Source organism: Cryptomeria japonica, chromosome 4, assembly GCF_030272615.1.
Source record: "Cryptomeria japonica chromosome 4, Sugi_1.0, whole genome shotgun sequence".
In the NCBI taxonomy this organism is placed as follows: Eukaryota; Viridiplantae; Streptophyta; class Pinopsida; order Cupressales; family Cupressaceae; genus Cryptomeria; species Cryptomeria japonica.
This window is the reverse complement of record NC_081408.1, coordinates 583,765,698-583,784,220: the sequence shown is the minus strand read 5'-3', so window position 1 is coordinate 583,784,220 and position 18,523 is coordinate 583,765,698. Positions and strand designations below refer to the sequence as shown.

Below are 18,523 nucleotides of genomic sequence, written 5' to 3'. Positions count from 1 at the left end.
GGCCTTCTCCGGAGATTCAACCCCCTTGCACAAGGTCCCACACTTCAGGGTTGTTTCCATGTTTCATAAGGTTGCTGAGTTGATAGCTCAGCAAGGGTGCAAGCTTTTGTGATAACAGGACCAAGGACAAATAAAAGACCACTATTATGGCTTGTAAAGCATCTTAGATTTGGTATCTCTTTAATACAATCAATAATCTTGGGAAAATAAAACAGAAGATCATTGCCCAAGCATTTGTATGTACCTATCATATCAAATAACCTAAGTTGCCGCTTCTGGTATGGAGTTGTGTTGACATGTTTGAAATCGCATTGCTGCAAACTCCATACGGCCAACACATAATAGAATAACCAGCTGAATATCCTATCCTCTCTTGAGATAAGGAAGTCCCTAATGCTATTTTTTTATATTTGATCAAAGGGGACAACCTCAAGGTTTCTTTTGTCAGGTCTTGACTGTAGGATCTCTCAGTGGCTTGATGTGTTTTTGCTGGAAACACAAGGGGACTTACGATTTGCAACAAGCTAGTCTGCTGTGATTCTCGAATTACGCAATAAAGAGCAAAACGAAAGGGTTAGGAGATCTAAAACTAACAACATGGGTATGCGGGTAGACGGATTCAACATAACCAATTCCTGCTTGGCCAGAATAGCTCACAACCTTGCAGGAACGGTGCAATCTTTAAAGGGACTTGGAAGATTTTCAGACTGGAGACGCACGACTAAGCACCCAATTCTGGCGCAGCTCAAACGGACACTTGCAATTGAACTAAGGACAATCGAAGGCTCAAGTTAACCACACAAAAGGATACACAATCAGTATATCCTCAGTGGTATGAGCTTGAATCTATCAAATACCTGCACACCCAAAATAGAAAGATCTATCTAAAATGTTGAGAGAAACCATGCAAACAGGATGAAAAACATGACAATAAACACCAATTCAATGTCTATATATTGATTTTAGCTGCCTATTACAACAATTTCTGCAGCATCTCTATGCTACTGCTTAAAATCTAAGCTATTCTAACTCTACAATCTAACTATCTAACGATCTCCAATTATCTAACCCTTTACAAAAGAAAGGCCTCTGCCTTTTATAGTTTTACAATTTTGAATCAGAGGCCAGGATGGACTGCATCCAAGGGTCCTGATTTGCCTTCTAGAAGCTGACAACTTTAACCCATGCCGAATTAATTCTCAGTTATCCAACCAACAACTATCTCAACTACCTGCCACTATTTGGCTTTAATTCAGGTCTATCCAATCTTCTTGGTGGTTGGGAATAGTTATCCACAAAAATCTCTTGCATGAGACCCATAGGCAGTTTACAATAAAGCCTTTTCAGTTTTAAAACTGAATTTCTGGACTTAAATCTAGCTGTGTGCTTTTTCTCGGGAAGGCATAAACTTGCAGCATTCAGAGCATTCTTTGGTCTTTGGTCCCGGTGGTGGACTTCATCTTTGTTCAGCGGCACGGTTCCCAATGTTTGGTTGCTCTCGCGCTCTCGCGCTCTTGCATCTTTTCTTTTCCAGTCTTCAGCGCCTGGCCTTGATTGTGATCCTTCTTCGATTTGCGTTTGAGGCCTTCTCATGGTTCTCCAATGACGTCCTGTGACCTGCGAACGATCAATTTCATTTCATTAAATCAATTTGAAAAATTAAATAATTTAGTTTAACAAACATTAAATTTAATTAGGACGTCTGGCTTGAGAAGCTCTTTGTGAGATGTATCTTGAAAATGCTTCTCCTTTCTCTTCGAATGTGAAATCTGATCCTTGGTCTTGATGGTGTTTGGGCGATTTACTTCTGCGTGATTTTACCTTTGGAGTCTTGGGTGTTTTGAATGGGTTTATGGCGTTTGAAAACTTCTTATAGCGCGATTCTGGAGGTTTGAAGAGCCTTTGCAAATTTTTAAAAAAAGAATCCTAACACATGCTTTTCTGGTTTTTAGAGCCTGGGAAGGGTTTATCAACTTCGAATTGCCTATATTGCTTCTTCGCGTTGCAGTTTTTGAAGTTTATGGCGAATTTCGGAGCATTGGCGCTATTCTACAAATTTCAAACTGCGTTTTCTAAAACCCTGGGGACGAACTTCGGATGCCTTGGCATATTTTTGCGATTTTGAAAGAACTTCGGAGCATTCATGCCCTTTTGCAAATTTATAACAAACTTCGGACCACTGGGCATGTTTGGAACTTCGCGATTTTTAACCCTCTGGCGAATTTCGGAGCGCTTGGGGTTTTTGCAAACTGGAGATATTTTCGGAGCTAAATGCGTTTTGGCAAATTCGAAGCTCTTGAACCTTTTTGCAATTTCGCCAAAATTTCAAATTTCAGAGCTAGGGTCCGAAATTGAGGTTTTAAGTGAATTTCGGACCTGGAGGAGCTTTTTGCAATATTTCACTTTTTGCCCCAGGGTCTGAAATTGGGCAACTTAAGTGAAATTCGGACCTAAACCCACTTTTGGCAACTTAAGTGGATTTTCGGACCTTTGAACACTTTTGGCAACTTTTTCACTTTTTCACATTTTAGCCCCAGGGTCCGAAATTGGAGGACTTAAGTGATTTTTGGACCTGGAGGAGGTTTTTGCAACTTTTAAACATTTTCCAGTTTTTGCCTCTGGGTCCGAAATTGGGCATTTTAGCGATTTTAAATGTTTTTCTCAAGAAGTGCGAGCTTGGGCACTTGGGCAAGTTTGTCAAGATCTCGCCGAAGGATCATTTTATGGAATATAACATTTAAGTATAAGTCTTTCTTATACTTTAAGTTATATTCCATATATACTTTCAGGATGTTTGAGAGTGGTTTCGGCCCTCCAGGAGTTATATTGCAAATTCTAGTTTTTGGAGGATTCCTCAGTTTTTCAGAGTTAGCCAAATTTCAGGGTCAGGAAATTCCAGACTTAGCCAAATTTCAGGGCATTTGAAGATCAAGACGACATTTTAGACTCCATCACTCACCAACTTGACCCTTCATATCCCCTTCCTCTTCCGCAAAGACAGAAAGGTACAAACCGGGGGGTCCTTGTCCAAGACGGGGATGGGTGTGCGATTCGCACAAGTTGGTTACAAACTTACAATTATGCGGTTTTGGTATGTTAGTATGAAATTTTTTTTCTCTTGGGTATTATTTGGCTAGGTATGGGTGTTATATGTGTGTGTGTGTGTGTGTATATATATATATATGCATATAACACCCATACCTAGGCAAATAATATCCAAGAGAAAAAATAATATGCAAAAAAATTAAAAACTATATAGAACTATAAATACATTTTATTATACTTAATCATAATAATGACATTGGAATCTTTGGGAGTATGATACATAATCATTGATCAATGATATTGTGATAGCCATAAAGATAATTGACTAAGTTGTCAGTTTTGGTGTGCACGCCTGGACCCCCTCATTGTTATCAAGTTTCTTATGTGACAAGAGATCCCAATAATTAGTGAGGGTTGGGAGCGGAGACACCAATGGAGATGAGGGGCAACACCCCACATAGGGGTTTGTGGGCAACACCCCTCATGGGGTCCAGGGGTAGCACCCTTGGTGTGTTCCTAGTCATGATACAGGGTAGGTTCAAGGGGTAGAGCCCTTGCTATCAAGCCCAAATTAAGGCCTTTGAAACCACAAAAACCTTAATGGCATATGCCATTTTCACAAGTTTATCTTTTATGGTGAAATTGGGTATTTGGCACATTTTTGTTTATAAAGATTCTTTTTATTTACTTTTTGTTTTGTGCAGCCCTTGGGTCTCGTTTGGTTCACCTAAGAGCATCTTGGGCATGTGTAGGATCTTGCCTAGGCACCCTGGGTTTTTTGTGATGGACCGCAAAGAAACCAAGGTTCTTGGACAAGACTTTGGGCATACCTAGCTAAGTTATCAGAATCGTGGCTCAGGGTCTAGGTGCGGAGCCGTGTTCGAGACGGGTCTGGATCCAGATTCAATTCAACCTTGAGTTCATACTGGGTTCAAAGCTGAGTGAAATCGCCATGAATTCTTGCAAAACGACGGAAATTACTGCCGGAAATCCCTGCAAATCGAAGGAAATTGCTGTAAATCATTGGGAATCAAAGCAGATCACAGGGAATTTCTGGACTCATCCTACTTCTTACCGTATTTAACCATTTGGGGCCCTTGATTTATTAATCTAGTGGTTCGCTGTGCTGTGCTCACCCCTACTATAGTTGCCTCGACCTCCGCTCTTATATAATAGGGGTGGCTGAGTGCCCCGTATTTAACATAGTATTTTTTTTTTAAACTTTAGCTTTTTTAAATTTACTTTTATATATTTAATTATGTCTTATGTTATTTATTTACTTTTTAAAGATTTTTTATAAATTCATATATATAACATTATTTTATATAATACATCTATTATAAAATTGTAATATATATAATATAATATCTATTATAGTATAACTATATATATATATATGAACCTGTACCTGTACCTGTACCCAAGGAAAAAAACCCATATCCGTACTTGTACCTGTATTGGAATCGGTAACTTAGATACCTAGGCCACTCCTGTCATAGGACTTGTACCCAAATCCATTTGGTATGGGATTGGGACCATCAAGGGGTGTATCCAGTAATCCTAGAGGGAATAAAGAAATTTTGAAATATAGATTTTTGAGTCCTGAAAATGCATCTTCAAAGCACAGCAGATCAACTTACTTTAGATTAATAGCTAGTGTAAGTGTTAGCATTGGAGGAAGGCCATGTAGGCTGATTTAAACATCATGCAAATCACTATTAGAAATCTGGATATAGCTGATGTTCCTAGAGCAAGTTAGTTAAGGTATGTATCATCTAGGAAAGTAAGTAATCACATTCCTAGAGTAGATCGCCATAGGATACATCCACTTTATCTGCAGTGATGATATACACAATATTTAAAGAGATTCCTGTCTCTTCCTAGATGAGAAATAATTAATCATTAAGTTATTTCTCATGATTATGGTTCTGTTTAATGGTTTGGTTTTTGTATTATTTTCTTGAATATGACTTGAACCAGCAATTGATTGACTATCTATGTATCAAATAAAAAGGTGACATGAAAAAAACGAAGTTGCAATTTCTGTGATAAGATGAATTTTTTTTGTAGATTTGAAATCTGAGTACAAATAACCCATTGCAATCAATTGAGAACTATAACTAACTTAGTATTTCTTCTGATATGAGAAATGTTTTATGAAAAGATGAAAGATCCCTGATGGATCTCTTTTGCTGATCTGCTGTAATTTTTATTATTTTAAATTGATTTTTCCCGTTTATTAATATTTTCTTTCAGAAATAGACAGAAGTTGCAGAAGGGTTGGATTCTTTTTGTGTTTTGATGATTTTTCAACAAGTAATAAATGAAGTACAAGTACATGAACAAAGTATTGAAAATGAAGTTCATATACAGCCAAAACAAATTCGATTCAAGGCAGATTTCTGAATATAAAATCAAATATTTGACCAGATGAAGATTTCCAATAATCTCAAGAAGATTACAATCAGGAATGAACCCAACCTGGATGCTGAAAAAGTAATATAACCAGGAATGAAGCTGCGGCAAGATTCCAGCCCTCCAAGTGCTGCACGTGGGAAGGAAAGTGGCTACCAGGTATAGCTGTACGGCTGCCAAGTACACCCAACTGGATAGAAACCCCCAAACCCCACGCTGAACTCTGTCAGAATCACTGAAACCTCCAGAAAGTGTGCCGTACAATCTCCAAGATGCTAATAACTACAAGCAAATCCAAACCACTGTATTGGGGGCTACGTCCCAAACAGGCAAGGCATTGGGGTTGGCGTCCCAGATGCTGAAAAGCTCTTCCAGAGCCAAAATCTCAAATCCAAGATGTAAAATGTGTAGAAGATACCCAAGAATTAGGTCTCAACTTCCTTATAACACCTTCCCACTTAGCTCGAACCCTAAAATTGACTCAATGTGGCGTTTAGGGTTAAAATGTTATATTTCTCATTTTAAGTTGCCAAGTGCATAGAAAACGACCTTTTTTCAAATATAAAGAAATCCGTTCACCGAAAGGATCTGAGTCAAGAGAGAAATATTTAGAAAAGTCCAAGACCTTTCCAACGAGCTATTACACCAAGGGATACGCATCCAGATGAGGCCAAAAACCCCTTATTACTCCAAAATGGCTATAAACATAGCCTTATTTAAATAATAAACGCTAACTTAGGAAATATTAAAAATATAACCCAAATAGTTGCAAAATGCTCAAATGACACCACAAACCAGAAAGTCAACCTGCCACCTGTCTGTGACTGAAGTCGGAAATCAAGGATCCACTGGCAATCTCATCCCTAAAATCTAGGGATGCTCCTAGAAACTAGGAAACAAACCCAAATCCTCTGAAACTGAACCCAAGGAATAATCTCAAGGAGACCCAACCTTGGGTATGGTCATAACCTCCTAAATAGTAGGGATATCCTCCATAAACGTAGGAACTGCCTCTTAAAAATAAGGAACTGCTCCAAACTGATCAACTACTGCCAGAACATCAAGTCCCAAACACTGTATAACCACACTGAGTCTCTATCCATCATTGTCAGCCTACAAGACCCCATAATAAGCTGACTCACATGTCTCTGCTAGACAGAGCTAAAGAGGGGACATGACAAAAGAATGACCTCATATCAGAATTAGCAAAGGAAAAAAAACTCATATCAGAAGCAAATGTCATATGATTTTTTATGTTGATGAAAGTGTGTTCATTTCATAATATCCATCTATCGGATTTATATCCCTTTTTTACTGGAATTTTATCTATTTATGAACTACCTCAATAACTTTCTGCACCTGTTATTGTTCATCTTAAACATGATAGTGAATGCTGAATCTGTAACATTGCTGTTAGAAGGAAAACATAAATCCAGTTTCCTTTATTTGTCATTTTCTCGTTGCTTTATTTTCACAAATCTTATACGCAACTGGATTAGGAGCTCTAATACAAATAATTAAACAGTTTAATTTTCAAATATATGTGTTTGCAACTAGATTTTTGTCTCTAGTAGGAATAATCTAACTCTTTAATTGTTATATATGTATTTACAACTGGATTTGTATACCTAACAGGAACAGAGAAGCTTCCTAGACAGGGATATTGAAGAGCACAGTGCAGATAATTCAGTTGGTATTTGGGCAATGCCAAGTGTATTACGGAAGACAAAAACTGTGTGCACAATTGGTCCTTCTACAAGTACACGTGAGATGATTTGGAAGCTTGCTGAAGAAGGGATGAATGTTGCTCGTCTGAATATGTCCCATGGAGATCATGAATCTCACAGAAAGGTTATTGATCTTGTGAAAGAATACAATGCACAATTGGAAAATAATGTCATTGGCATTATGTTGGATACCAAGGTTAGAGTTGTGGAAATTTGTTTCTGTTTCATTGCACTGTTGTAATATCAAAAAACCAAAAAGATTATTTTAAGTAATTTCTCATTTCTGAGCATCATTGTTGTGATAAAAAATATCAATAAATTTTTTGAGTGGCTGGAAATCAGTAGACAATATTATCAAACTGTTATTCATTGTTGTTCTTTCATAGCTTATTCATACTGATGTTTTGTTTATAAAGCCCCTTACCATTACTAATCATGAGTAGCCTTAATGACCATATATTTCTTTTAGATAATATTGTGTATGGGTTTCTATTATGGGGCTCTGAGCTGAAAGACGAGCAAAATCCTGCATGAACAACCCCTATAGGAGTGTAATTGGCATAGATAAACAACATGGATAACCCAAGAAACACCCAAGAGAGCTAAGATACCATAATTGAGAGAAAACACATCTCCAACTGAGTCAAGGAAGAGCAGAAAGCCCCACCATCCTACACCAGCTTTAACATTCATCTTCTTGTCCTTATCAAACATTTGATTGTTCCAGGCTTCAGCCACCACTACCACAGACTTAGGTTTGTTTTCATCATCACCAGCAGGAAGATCTAAATGCTCAAATCTGATCTTATGAATGATTTTAGATCTTTTAATAGCCCTCTGCAACTTGCAGCCTGACAAAGGAGGAAAGTTATGATTACTAGTAACTTCTAATGTGTCTTCATTGTGTTAAACAAGCAAAAATTAAAACATAATAACTGTATGCAGATCTTGATAGAACATGGTTAGGGTATCAATATCGATATTTACCTCACTCAACTTAGTCTTCAATGCAGCTGATTCTGACCCACCAACACTAGAACTCACCACATTTTTCGGCCAATCCTTGTTAGCAGAATCCTCTGCGTCTTCATCTACCTCCACATTGGTGTGAGATCTCCTATGGAATTTTGCCCAAATTTTCACTTTTCCCTTCACAGTAATTTTGTCAAACAGTTTGCATACCTTGAGAATGAAAGATTATTTGTTTGCAGAGATATGTGTTTCAGTTGAAATAAATTTCCATTCAATTATGATAATGTGTGAAAATTGAACAAATATCATATTGCAACAAGAAGTTTTGACAACGGACATCAGTATTCAAATGCATGGCATTTAATGTATCATACTGTTGATGGAAAAAAATACTCAGAATGCTAGCCTTCATTAGAGAAATAAGTAATAACAGTACTTTAGTACATAAATATTCACCCTGCTTGTGAACTTTTATATGCTTCACCCACAGGTACAGGTCTGCATGGGAAAATTCCTTCAATGGCAGATTTAACACTCAGGAAACCACAGAACTATACTCAGCAATACCACGTTGGAAATCTGATCTTAAACCCTTGAAATCTCTATCAAAGAAGACTACAATGAGTATCTGATGATCTTCAGTAGACCATCAGTCCTGTAGCTGAAAGTATTGGCAGGTTTGGTAGAACAGAATCCCACTCCGACGACCACCTTCAACTTCACGTCAACCAGCAACAGTAAACTCAACACATACATAACCCATGTGCCTAAAAGGTAAGCATAATCCCTCACATCCAGTGAGAACTTGGTCATTCATTCAATGCTTGATTCCCCAAATTAGAAATGAGCCTCACGTCTAGCCAAGAAGCAAAGAACTTGGGAAAAAGAAGATAAAATAACTCAGAAATAAGGTGTTCCAGATTACTTGCTTACACAATATCAAGTCGACCCACTATTCTTTACCCTGGCATCTACAACAAAGGCCAACCAAAACAGAAAACTCCACGCTCAGCAAGGAGTATCAACTCAACTCAATTAGAATGCCCATGCCTTAACCATAGTATCAAAATTGCTGAGGTCCAAGATTAAATTGCTTAACACTTGGACTTCTATTCAATCACTGGTGTCCATGTCTTTCCTGGAGAAGTTCAAACCACTGAAACCATAAACTCTGAAATTTGTCTTAAAGTAAGACTTCACAAAATTCCAAACCCGAGTCTTTGAATCCAATTGCAAAATCTGAGGGAAATGGCTAAACTGGCTCCAAAACCACATGTTAAAACTCGTGTTATTGATTTTTCGAAAATTTTCGAAAAATCAAAGCCTCAGCTAATTCTGCTGATCAAGATCAACGATCTTTAATTTTCGCAAAAATCAATAACACAAAGGTTACTGATCCGTACTGTGCAGTTTTGGAGCCAGTTTAGCCGTGGCCAAATCTGAGTGACTCCACCAAATCACCAACTAGGGAAGAATCTTTCATCATCGGAATTGATCTTCTCAAGAGAGTTTTCATCCTCTAGAGGTTGAGATGAACTGTGTTTAATCTCTCAAACCAGAAGGGTCTCAATCAAAGAAATATAATAAACTGTATAATCTATATCATACCAAATGAGCTCTCAAAACCCCCTATTATAAGCTTTTTTGGGAACTCCATTATAAAATCACTTTATTAATTAAATAATCCTTTTGACTTTGAAAAGTGATCTAATTTATTTTTAAAACATTTTCAGTACTTAAGTCAGTTTTCAACATCCCAACATTTAAAACTTTCCGTTCGCTTTCCAACGAGTTATAATACTGAGGTGCCTTATAAATTATTTTAATTAAGATGGCAAATTAAGAAAAAATAATTAAATATAGCTCACAGTTGCACCCAAGTAGTGACAATGGTTGAAATGCACCAGAATCGAAAACTAACTGTGCAAGAGTGATATCAATGATGAATGATAATAAGCGAACCCGATTGGATGACTTACTTAAAATAGTTGTTCCCTCCAAGAATCTTGGAGACCAAACCAAAAGCTAGAAATAATAGTTGAAAGCGTCAAATGAATCCTTCAGACCATCTGAGTTCTCTGGTAACATCAAATTACCTCTCTGATCAGGTTGACACAAACCTAGAAAGTCAGCACCAATTGCCAAGCAAGAGAACTCGAAAATTGGGACATTACAATTGGTCACAATAGTATTTTTGGGGAAAAGAAGCAATAGATTCAATCAATTCCACACTTCTCTAAGGAACCACCCAAGCTAACTTCTTTGCAAAATTGCCACATTTATCACATGGGACTGATGGGTGCCGTTGTCTACCAAATCATCTTCACCTGAAACTCTCTAAACTAGATTCAGTAGAATAAACTTGGGATAGTGTTGGTGTTTCAATTAGTCACCTTCATGACAACACAAAACATAATAGTGAATCTGGTAAATCATTCTTTAAATTAGAAGGGGAAGCTCCTTGAGATCCAACTAAACTTAAACTAATAGGAACCACAAATATTTATAGTGTACAAATTTTCAATGGGAGTTTTGCATTTAATACAAACTATTTGCATTTAATACAAACTATTACTTTGACTATGTTTTTGCCTTAAATGCAGCACAAACTATCAATAGCTAAGGTTGTAAAAAGATTTTTAGAATTTTTGAGATTTAACGACTTAATATCAAACAAATGTAACTTCCTATTGGTTAAAACTTAAAACAAAGACCATTGTTCAGCCATAAACAAGGTTTTGATTGAAAACTGCCAACAGATATTGTTTATTGGCTGAATTAGAGACCAAGATGTTAGCATTGATACAAGAAATGATAGAATGAAAGAATATCACATGATTCCACAAAGTAAGTTGTCAAAGGAATACACAAATTTATCACTTTGAAGCACAATGATATCAACACGAAATTTGACAATATTGTTCAATTCAATTCAATTCCATGGAATAACAAACAGGTGAATGACCTCCACACAAGCTTTTGCAGCATTGGTTTTACACTGAATTAAATAAGTTCATTCGTTAAACATTATATGATTTCTTGACTTGTGATGAGCAACCTGCATACATCATTCATGGACCAAGATTGACCAACATCTAAGGACTTGATCATTTTGACAGAAGATATAACATAGTTGACATCAATGTGACAAGAATGAATTGACATTATCATTTGTTTGATTACTTTCAGTTCTGAGTAATTTGTCAAACAGTTTGCTTGCAAGATAATGTTTGATTTATGTTCAAAGTTCAAACAGATTCTTTTCCAGATAGGCATAAAATGATTGAGCAATAAATAACACTTGCAAAACACTTGAAAGGACAATGTTTCATTGATGTTTGCAGTGGCACAAAAGATGATAAATAAGCTCAACATTACCAGAACTAATCTGATTTGCAAATGCTTTGGTTCAATCATTACATGATACTCATAAAATAGAAAATTGCTGCAACTAGAATATGACTCAGTCTTGACCTTTTTTTCTTTATGCAAGCATCTAAATATTATTGCAAACCACCGTAATACAAGGTAGCAGTCCAAACATACACAGCAGCTACCATGTATGCATACAACCAGCAAATACACATCTAGGTGAAAGGAAAGCACACTCCTGAAGCTAAATCCCTTGCCAAGTTTGAAAGTTCATGCCCAATGATGAAGGATGCCACAAAACTTAGAAGAAAATAAGGGCAGATTTATAGGGAGTTGAGCTGGCCAAACTTAACCAGCCAATCTCTAAGGTTCACAGACTCAACCGGTAACCCCTATTTCCAAAGATCCTTACACAATTACCAAGTCAAGCAATGGTTCAATGATACCAAACAACGCCTTGGAAAACCTCAAGGCTCCATTATGTCCATTTACAGACAACTAACACTTCTCAAGTTCTTGTGTGGCTACACACACCCTTGCATACAATGAGTGGGCTACTACTAGGCTTAAGGGTTTGAATGGCCCACTTGACCAATTCAATACAACAATCCTTGGAGGGGTGTTCTCACAACACTTGAACACAAATGAAATAGGATTTCATGGTTTAGATCCACCGGAAGATCAATTTTGACTCACTTGCCCACAAACCTGAATCGGTTGATATTAGGCCTCCATTTGAAGGAATTGAGTGATAACTTTTGACACTCTGAGGATCTAGACAAACAAGTTATGTTTTTAGATACCCTTTTGGGAGTTCTAAACAATATCTCAGTTTTCGATACCGGATCAACTTGCAGATATTCCAACCGGTGCTGCACTAACAAACCTAATAGGGCTTTCAAACCTATTTGACTGAATTCACAAACTATTTTGGTTCTCCTAATGGGTGACCATCACTGACCATGAAATGTCATGTAAACCTCCAAAGTACTCTTCTACCACATTCAAACCCTTTCCCAGTGCTCTACCTCTCAATTCTCATGCACTGCACTCATCAAACCGGTCTGTCACATAGAGATGCCGGACCTAGGGTTAGTTCTCCATCCTCTTCGTCTTGTTGTATCCTCTTAATGGCTTTTGGTACTAACATATGATACAGTGGCCTATCATCTCCTGTAACCCCAGAGTGTTCAATTAAAGATTGATAGGCCTAAACCCATTATTGCAGTCAAACCCTAGGGGTTTAAGGGTTTTAGGCTACCCGGTAGAGATTTGCTTGTAGAATGGGGCAGCGATCACTTCAAGACTTCACATTGAAAGAAAAACAAAGGTAAAACAATCTAGTTACAAGATCTATGCCATGAGCATTCTTACCAAACCACCTTCAGTATGCAATCAACATAAATTAGACGGTTTTTCCAAGTTTCCAACAGTTCTTGTTGTTTCAAATTTCTTTCCAAATCAACCAACACAACCAACATACATTCTTTGGTTTTTGGGGCCTTTAAAGGTGTTTCCCAAACGACCACAACCTCCTCCAACTGTTTTTCAAATTGACTGACCGTTGGAGAATCTTGATTTACAAAAAGTGCAAAATTGTCATGACAACAAATTGACAATATGACAACTTTTGCATAATTCAACCAACTTAAACTCTAGACTACCATAGTCCCCCAAAATGATTACATTTGATTTTAAAACATCAAAAATGACTCAAATAGACTTGTGGTCACTTGATCTCTCAATTTAGACCATTGTGACCCTTATTGACTCTATTTGCTCTACCAGACCCTAGATGACAAAACTTGTCACACTCCTAGGACATTGAATTACAAAAAGGACCCATAGGGTCTTATTACATTGCTTCTAACTAATAGAAAATCATCTTGTTCTTGGCTCATGCCTTCATAGGTAGGTGCTCCTGCACCATGTTTCTCCCAAAAGATGCATCTATTCAAGAAACCTCTACCATCCTAGTTAAGGATCTCATAGGAGGCTGTTAAATTGTGTTGGGTCCAAGGTGATATGCTGGAATTATACCAACAATCTCCCCCTTAGCATTACCCAGGGGGATTCGAGCCCGCAACCCTGCTCTGATACCAATTATAGGGAGTTGAGCTGGCTGTTTCTCCCGAAAGATTAATCTATTCAAGAGATCGCTACCATCCCTGTTAGAGAGTTGAGCTAGCTGTCTTTCCCAAAGGAGGTTGTTAAACCATGTCGCATATCGAGGGGATATGCTGGAAATATACCAACAAGGTTACCATGCCAAAGTGAAAACCTCCTAGCTGTCTTCCATGCCACAAAATATTTAAAGCATAGCAGAGTTATGCCATAGTACCAACAATGTATCTACGCAAGCATAGAAATAAAAATCATTTCTCATAATCAGAAATGATCATTTTTCACACCAACATGAAATATTTTTAATGTTAATGACAACCACTAGTTCATATGGTTTAGAATTAATAGATAAAATGAACAAAATCATATCCTTGTTTGCTTTGCATGAGCCTCTATTTGAAAACAAATTAATCCTTTTCATAACTTTATACATAAGTACTATATAAAAACAAATTTTTCTACTTAGCGCTCTTTTCTTCTTTCATTTTAACCTTTATATATTCATTCACATACTTTTTTCGTTTCATTTTCATTTATTTTCAATAGCTTGGATGGAACTGATAAAGGTACAAAATTGTACACTTTCACAAATACTTAAAAGTTAAAAGTACCTCAACCTTCAAAACAGGATCTGTAAAATTTCATTTAGAAGACTTGGGATATTTGATTGCATACAATAATATTCCACGGTGAAGGGATCACTTGCAGAAATTTTCCATGCAGCTTGCATGTTGTGCTATCTGTCCAGAGATGTGACTACTTTTTCTATTGAAAATGGTGCAGTTCCTGTGTTGAGTAAGCTGCCAACTTTCTGCAGCAAAGATGTGCAGGAACAGACACTTCAGGACGTAGCCACGTTTACAGATCAGACTCTTCTTTCCTTGACAATAGAGCTATCTGTGACGATGCTCTCTGGTACGCTGACTTACTTGGATCATCCTAATGCTCTGATACCAATATGGAATGACCATATCTTATTCATCATCTGTGTAGATATCTATGCAAAGGACTCCAACAAAGTGTGTTAGCATTTTGGCATACAGGTAAAACAAATCTAATTAATCAACAAACCTTAAAACAGAGTCGGCTACCAAACAAATTATAATCTAAGTTTGATTTGCAGTTTCTAACAAATACTAAGAATATTCAAAATATATATTATTTATTTAAATTATTTCAATTCTGCCGGTATCTTTGGTCATTATAAAGAGCTTTTGGCAGCAAGTACAAGTACGTAGTGTTTTCTTCAAATATATTGTAGGATGGGCTATCTTTTATGCATGTAAAATCTATAACAGTACCAGACTCAATATTCAAGTAGATAGAAAATGGAGAGACTTACATCCAAATTTGGCTTGGTGGTTAAGGCAAATGTACTCCATAGTGAAGGCGACAGGTTTAAATTTGGAGAGGGTTAAGGCTGTGTGCCTCACTGAAATATTAAAGTAAATAAAAAATAATTTGCTCATGGAAAGCTTGCCTAAGGGGGTTCTTAGACACCAAATCGGCCTCTCACAAGGAAGTGATCTAAAAACTATCTTTACCTTTATAAAGGTAAGTAGCATACTAGTAGGAAGGAGGAAAAACACTTTATGCCCGAACATATTTCATTTGCAGCTATAAAATGACTCTGCTATGTTTGTGCTCATTTGAAACAAAACGAATATTATTAGGTGTGATATAATAGGATTGTACTTAAACTATTATTTATGATTGTACTGATATTTTAGTCTTATCCTTTTACTCATTGCCTTTATAGGTTTTTGATGGTGGATTCCCTTTTTATTCATCGGTGATTATGTTTCATGGCATTTAATTTGTTGTGGACTTGACTGAATCTTCTTAATTAATTTTCCTTCAAATGATCTTTCAGTTTACTGAAAGAATGCATGTTACATATTATTGTTGATTCTTAAGTCATTTCATACAGGGCCCTGAAGTTAGAAGTGGAGATTTACCAAGACCCATCAAACTTGTGAAGGGTCAAGAATTCACTTTCACTACAAAGCGAGGAGTGAGCTCTGAAAGTTGTGTTAGTGTAAATTATGATGATTTTGTAAATGACGTGGAAGATGGAGACATAATTCTGGTGGATGGTATCTTCTGCCTATATTAATCTTTGCAGTTTTAGTTTAAAATACAAAGTTATATTCTCCTGTTTCAGAAAGAAACACAAAATGAAAGGTTAAGGACCAATGAAATCCAGATTTAATAAAGGAGGCAACTGCAACTTTTTCATTTTATATATGCAGCGAATAAGATTAAGGAGGGTCGTATGTGATATAATTTACGATTTTCATGGTATTAGTGCATAGATACATAGTGAAAAGATATAGAAATAAATTATCAGGTGTCTTAAAAGACTATGAATTACTTGAATAGTACAAATGAATACTAAATTGGATTATCTTAGCTGTTTTACTTCCTTCTTAATAGGAAATATGATGCCTCTGCATAAATATGTCATTCCATTGCTTCTGTCTAATTTTCTGTTGGGGTTCTTTGGTAGTTTCTCATCTTGTAAATCTGTATATTATTAAACCATGACATAATAAACTCCTTAAATATTTCATTGTAGAAACTTTGAAAAGAGTATTTATTTGTCTAGCAATGTCACGATTGAAAGAGCTAAACTGTGAAGAATTTTCACCCTTCTTCCCACCATGATAAACTGCTGTTATACGTTTGTAGCTAACTGCTGTTAAGTTGTTAACAACCATGATTTGAATTAGTCTTGTTTCATGTTGTCCAAATAAAATTCTCATTTATTTAAGGAGTTCTTCAATGCAAACCTAGATCACTCATTTAGCTGTATCATAAGTGATCCTTGAGGCTTTTATTCTGTTAATAACTTTTGTCAAACTTGACCTGACATATTTGGCCTTTTCTCTTTATAGTTTAGGCATTTTTTTCTGACAACATCAAACATGCAAGTTACTTTCGGTTTCAATAGTCATTTCTTTTCTTTCGTTGGTATACTGTGTTTGTCTTGAAATGGACGGACTTGGCAAAAGTATAAGTATAAATTTGTTGTTTAAACATGCTTGCAAACTTTCTAAAGTTGGTGAAATACAGGAGGAATGATGTCTTTACTGGTGAAGTCCAAAACAAAAAAATCTGTGATTTGTGAAGTCAAAGATGGAGGAGAACTTAAATCTCGTCGTCATTTGAATGTTCGTGGAAAAAGTGCAACATTACCATCAATAACAGGTTTACATCAAGGAACCTATGCAGCCATCTAGGGCTTGGATTTTTGCATCAAATCTATTGTCTGAGAAATTGCATCTGTAGTTTTAAGCATGCTTTGTGGCAAGAATGACAATCTTCCAACTTTAGAAGTTGAGATTTCTTGGGCTCTGAATTTTCAATCTCAGATACATGTCTTGCATTTATTGCTGGAATTTCTTCCTTTATTGCTAATCTATCATAGATATGAAAAACATGTCTTAGTTTTGAGACATAATTCCTATAATCTTTTGAAATCTGTTTGGGTTCATTGCTTTGTTTACGTTCAATTCATAATCTGGTATGGTTTGTGAGAATACGTTGATCATGTCTATTTCCTATTCTCTTTTGATTACTGCAGAGAAAGATTGGGAGGACATAAAGTTTGGCGTGGAGAATAAAGTGGATTTTTTTGCTGTTTCCTTTGTGAAGGATGCTAAGGTCGTGCATGAATTGAAAAACTATCTTAAAAGTAAATTCCTCAAAACAAACTTTTTCCCTAGGGTTCATCAGTAGGAGTAACTATTGTAGATGATAAAAGGCTTACAAGTGAGCAATCTTTGATTTGACTAAAATTTGTTAGAAATTAAAATTTAAATTCAATAAAGAAAATCGAAATGATTTTTATTTTCTTATGCTTTGACATAACTATTTGAAATCATTGATAGGTTGTGGTGCAGATATACAAATTATACCTAAGATCGAAAGTGCAGATTCAATTCCAAATCTTCAATCAATTATTTCTGCATCTGATGGAGTAAGTAGTCTCCAACATTCTAAGATTGACTTGAGTTGATATAATGCTTTCTTCTTATATTGGAGGGGGATGTTGACTTATGGTTAAAGGCTATTTATTAGGATCTAAGGACTTCTCCAGGTAAGGAAGCACCCTTCTAGGCGATAATTTGTAAGACATGGTAGTAGAGGGGCAAAATCCATAATTTACCATTGAACATGCTATGAATCATCCCATGATATACCTACACACAACAATAAAATAGAAGATGCCAATCTTGGCTATGCTAGTACTTGCATACACAATCCTAGAAATGCCCCCGAAATCATAGAAATAGTATTTTAGAAAAACATCATGTTGAGAGTGAAATGGAGACAAGATCTGTAATTTCGACAGGTTCCTAAAGACTTTTCACTATATACAAATTACAATGATGAAGATGATAATGATGAATGTCTAGAACACAGATGTACTACTGAGAGGGGGGGCGAGGGGGGTGAATCAGTAGTACAAAACTTCAAACTTTCTTGACCACTTTAACCTTTTATCAATCTTTTATCTAAAATTGAAAGATTTAAAAGATGCAACAACTGAAACTGAAAAAGATGCAACAATATGAATACATCACACAAGATTTTACGTGGAAACCCAATGTGCTAAAACCACAGTGAGAAATGCCGCTAGGATCTACTGTCCTATGCTTTACAACTTTTAGGGCACCAACCCAAGGAATCATCAAATCCCTTCTCTATTGAGCACCAACTCAATCAACTGAGAGCACCAACTCTAATTCACAGCATTAACTTCCATGTTTAGGGACAAATATACAGATGCACTGTTACAGTTCTGAAAAATCAATAAGTTATTTGGATGATCTGAAACTATAAGAACTAAAAACTGAGTTTTC

The 18,523-nt window shown here is 36.3% G+C and overlaps 1 protein-coding gene across 1 annotated transcript in view; it reads left to right on the top strand.

Annotated features, from left to right (window-relative positions):
* Positions 1–18,523, top strand: part of LOC131076265 (pyruvate kinase isozyme G, chloroplastic) — a 186,316-nt gene that overhangs the window by 37,442 nt on the left and 130,351 nt on the right. Inside the window, exons 2-6 of the mRNA XM_058013352.2 lie at positions 7,096–7,383; positions 15,586–15,751; positions 16,731–16,865; positions 17,242–17,352; positions 17,549–17,637. Coding sequence (XP_057869335.2) covers positions 7,096–7,383; positions 15,586–15,751; positions 16,731–16,865; positions 17,242–17,352; positions 17,549–17,637 — 789 coding nt within the window. The remainder of the gene's footprint in view (positions 1–7,095; positions 7,384–15,585; positions 15,752–16,730; positions 16,866–17,241; positions 17,353–17,548; positions 17,638–18,523) is intronic.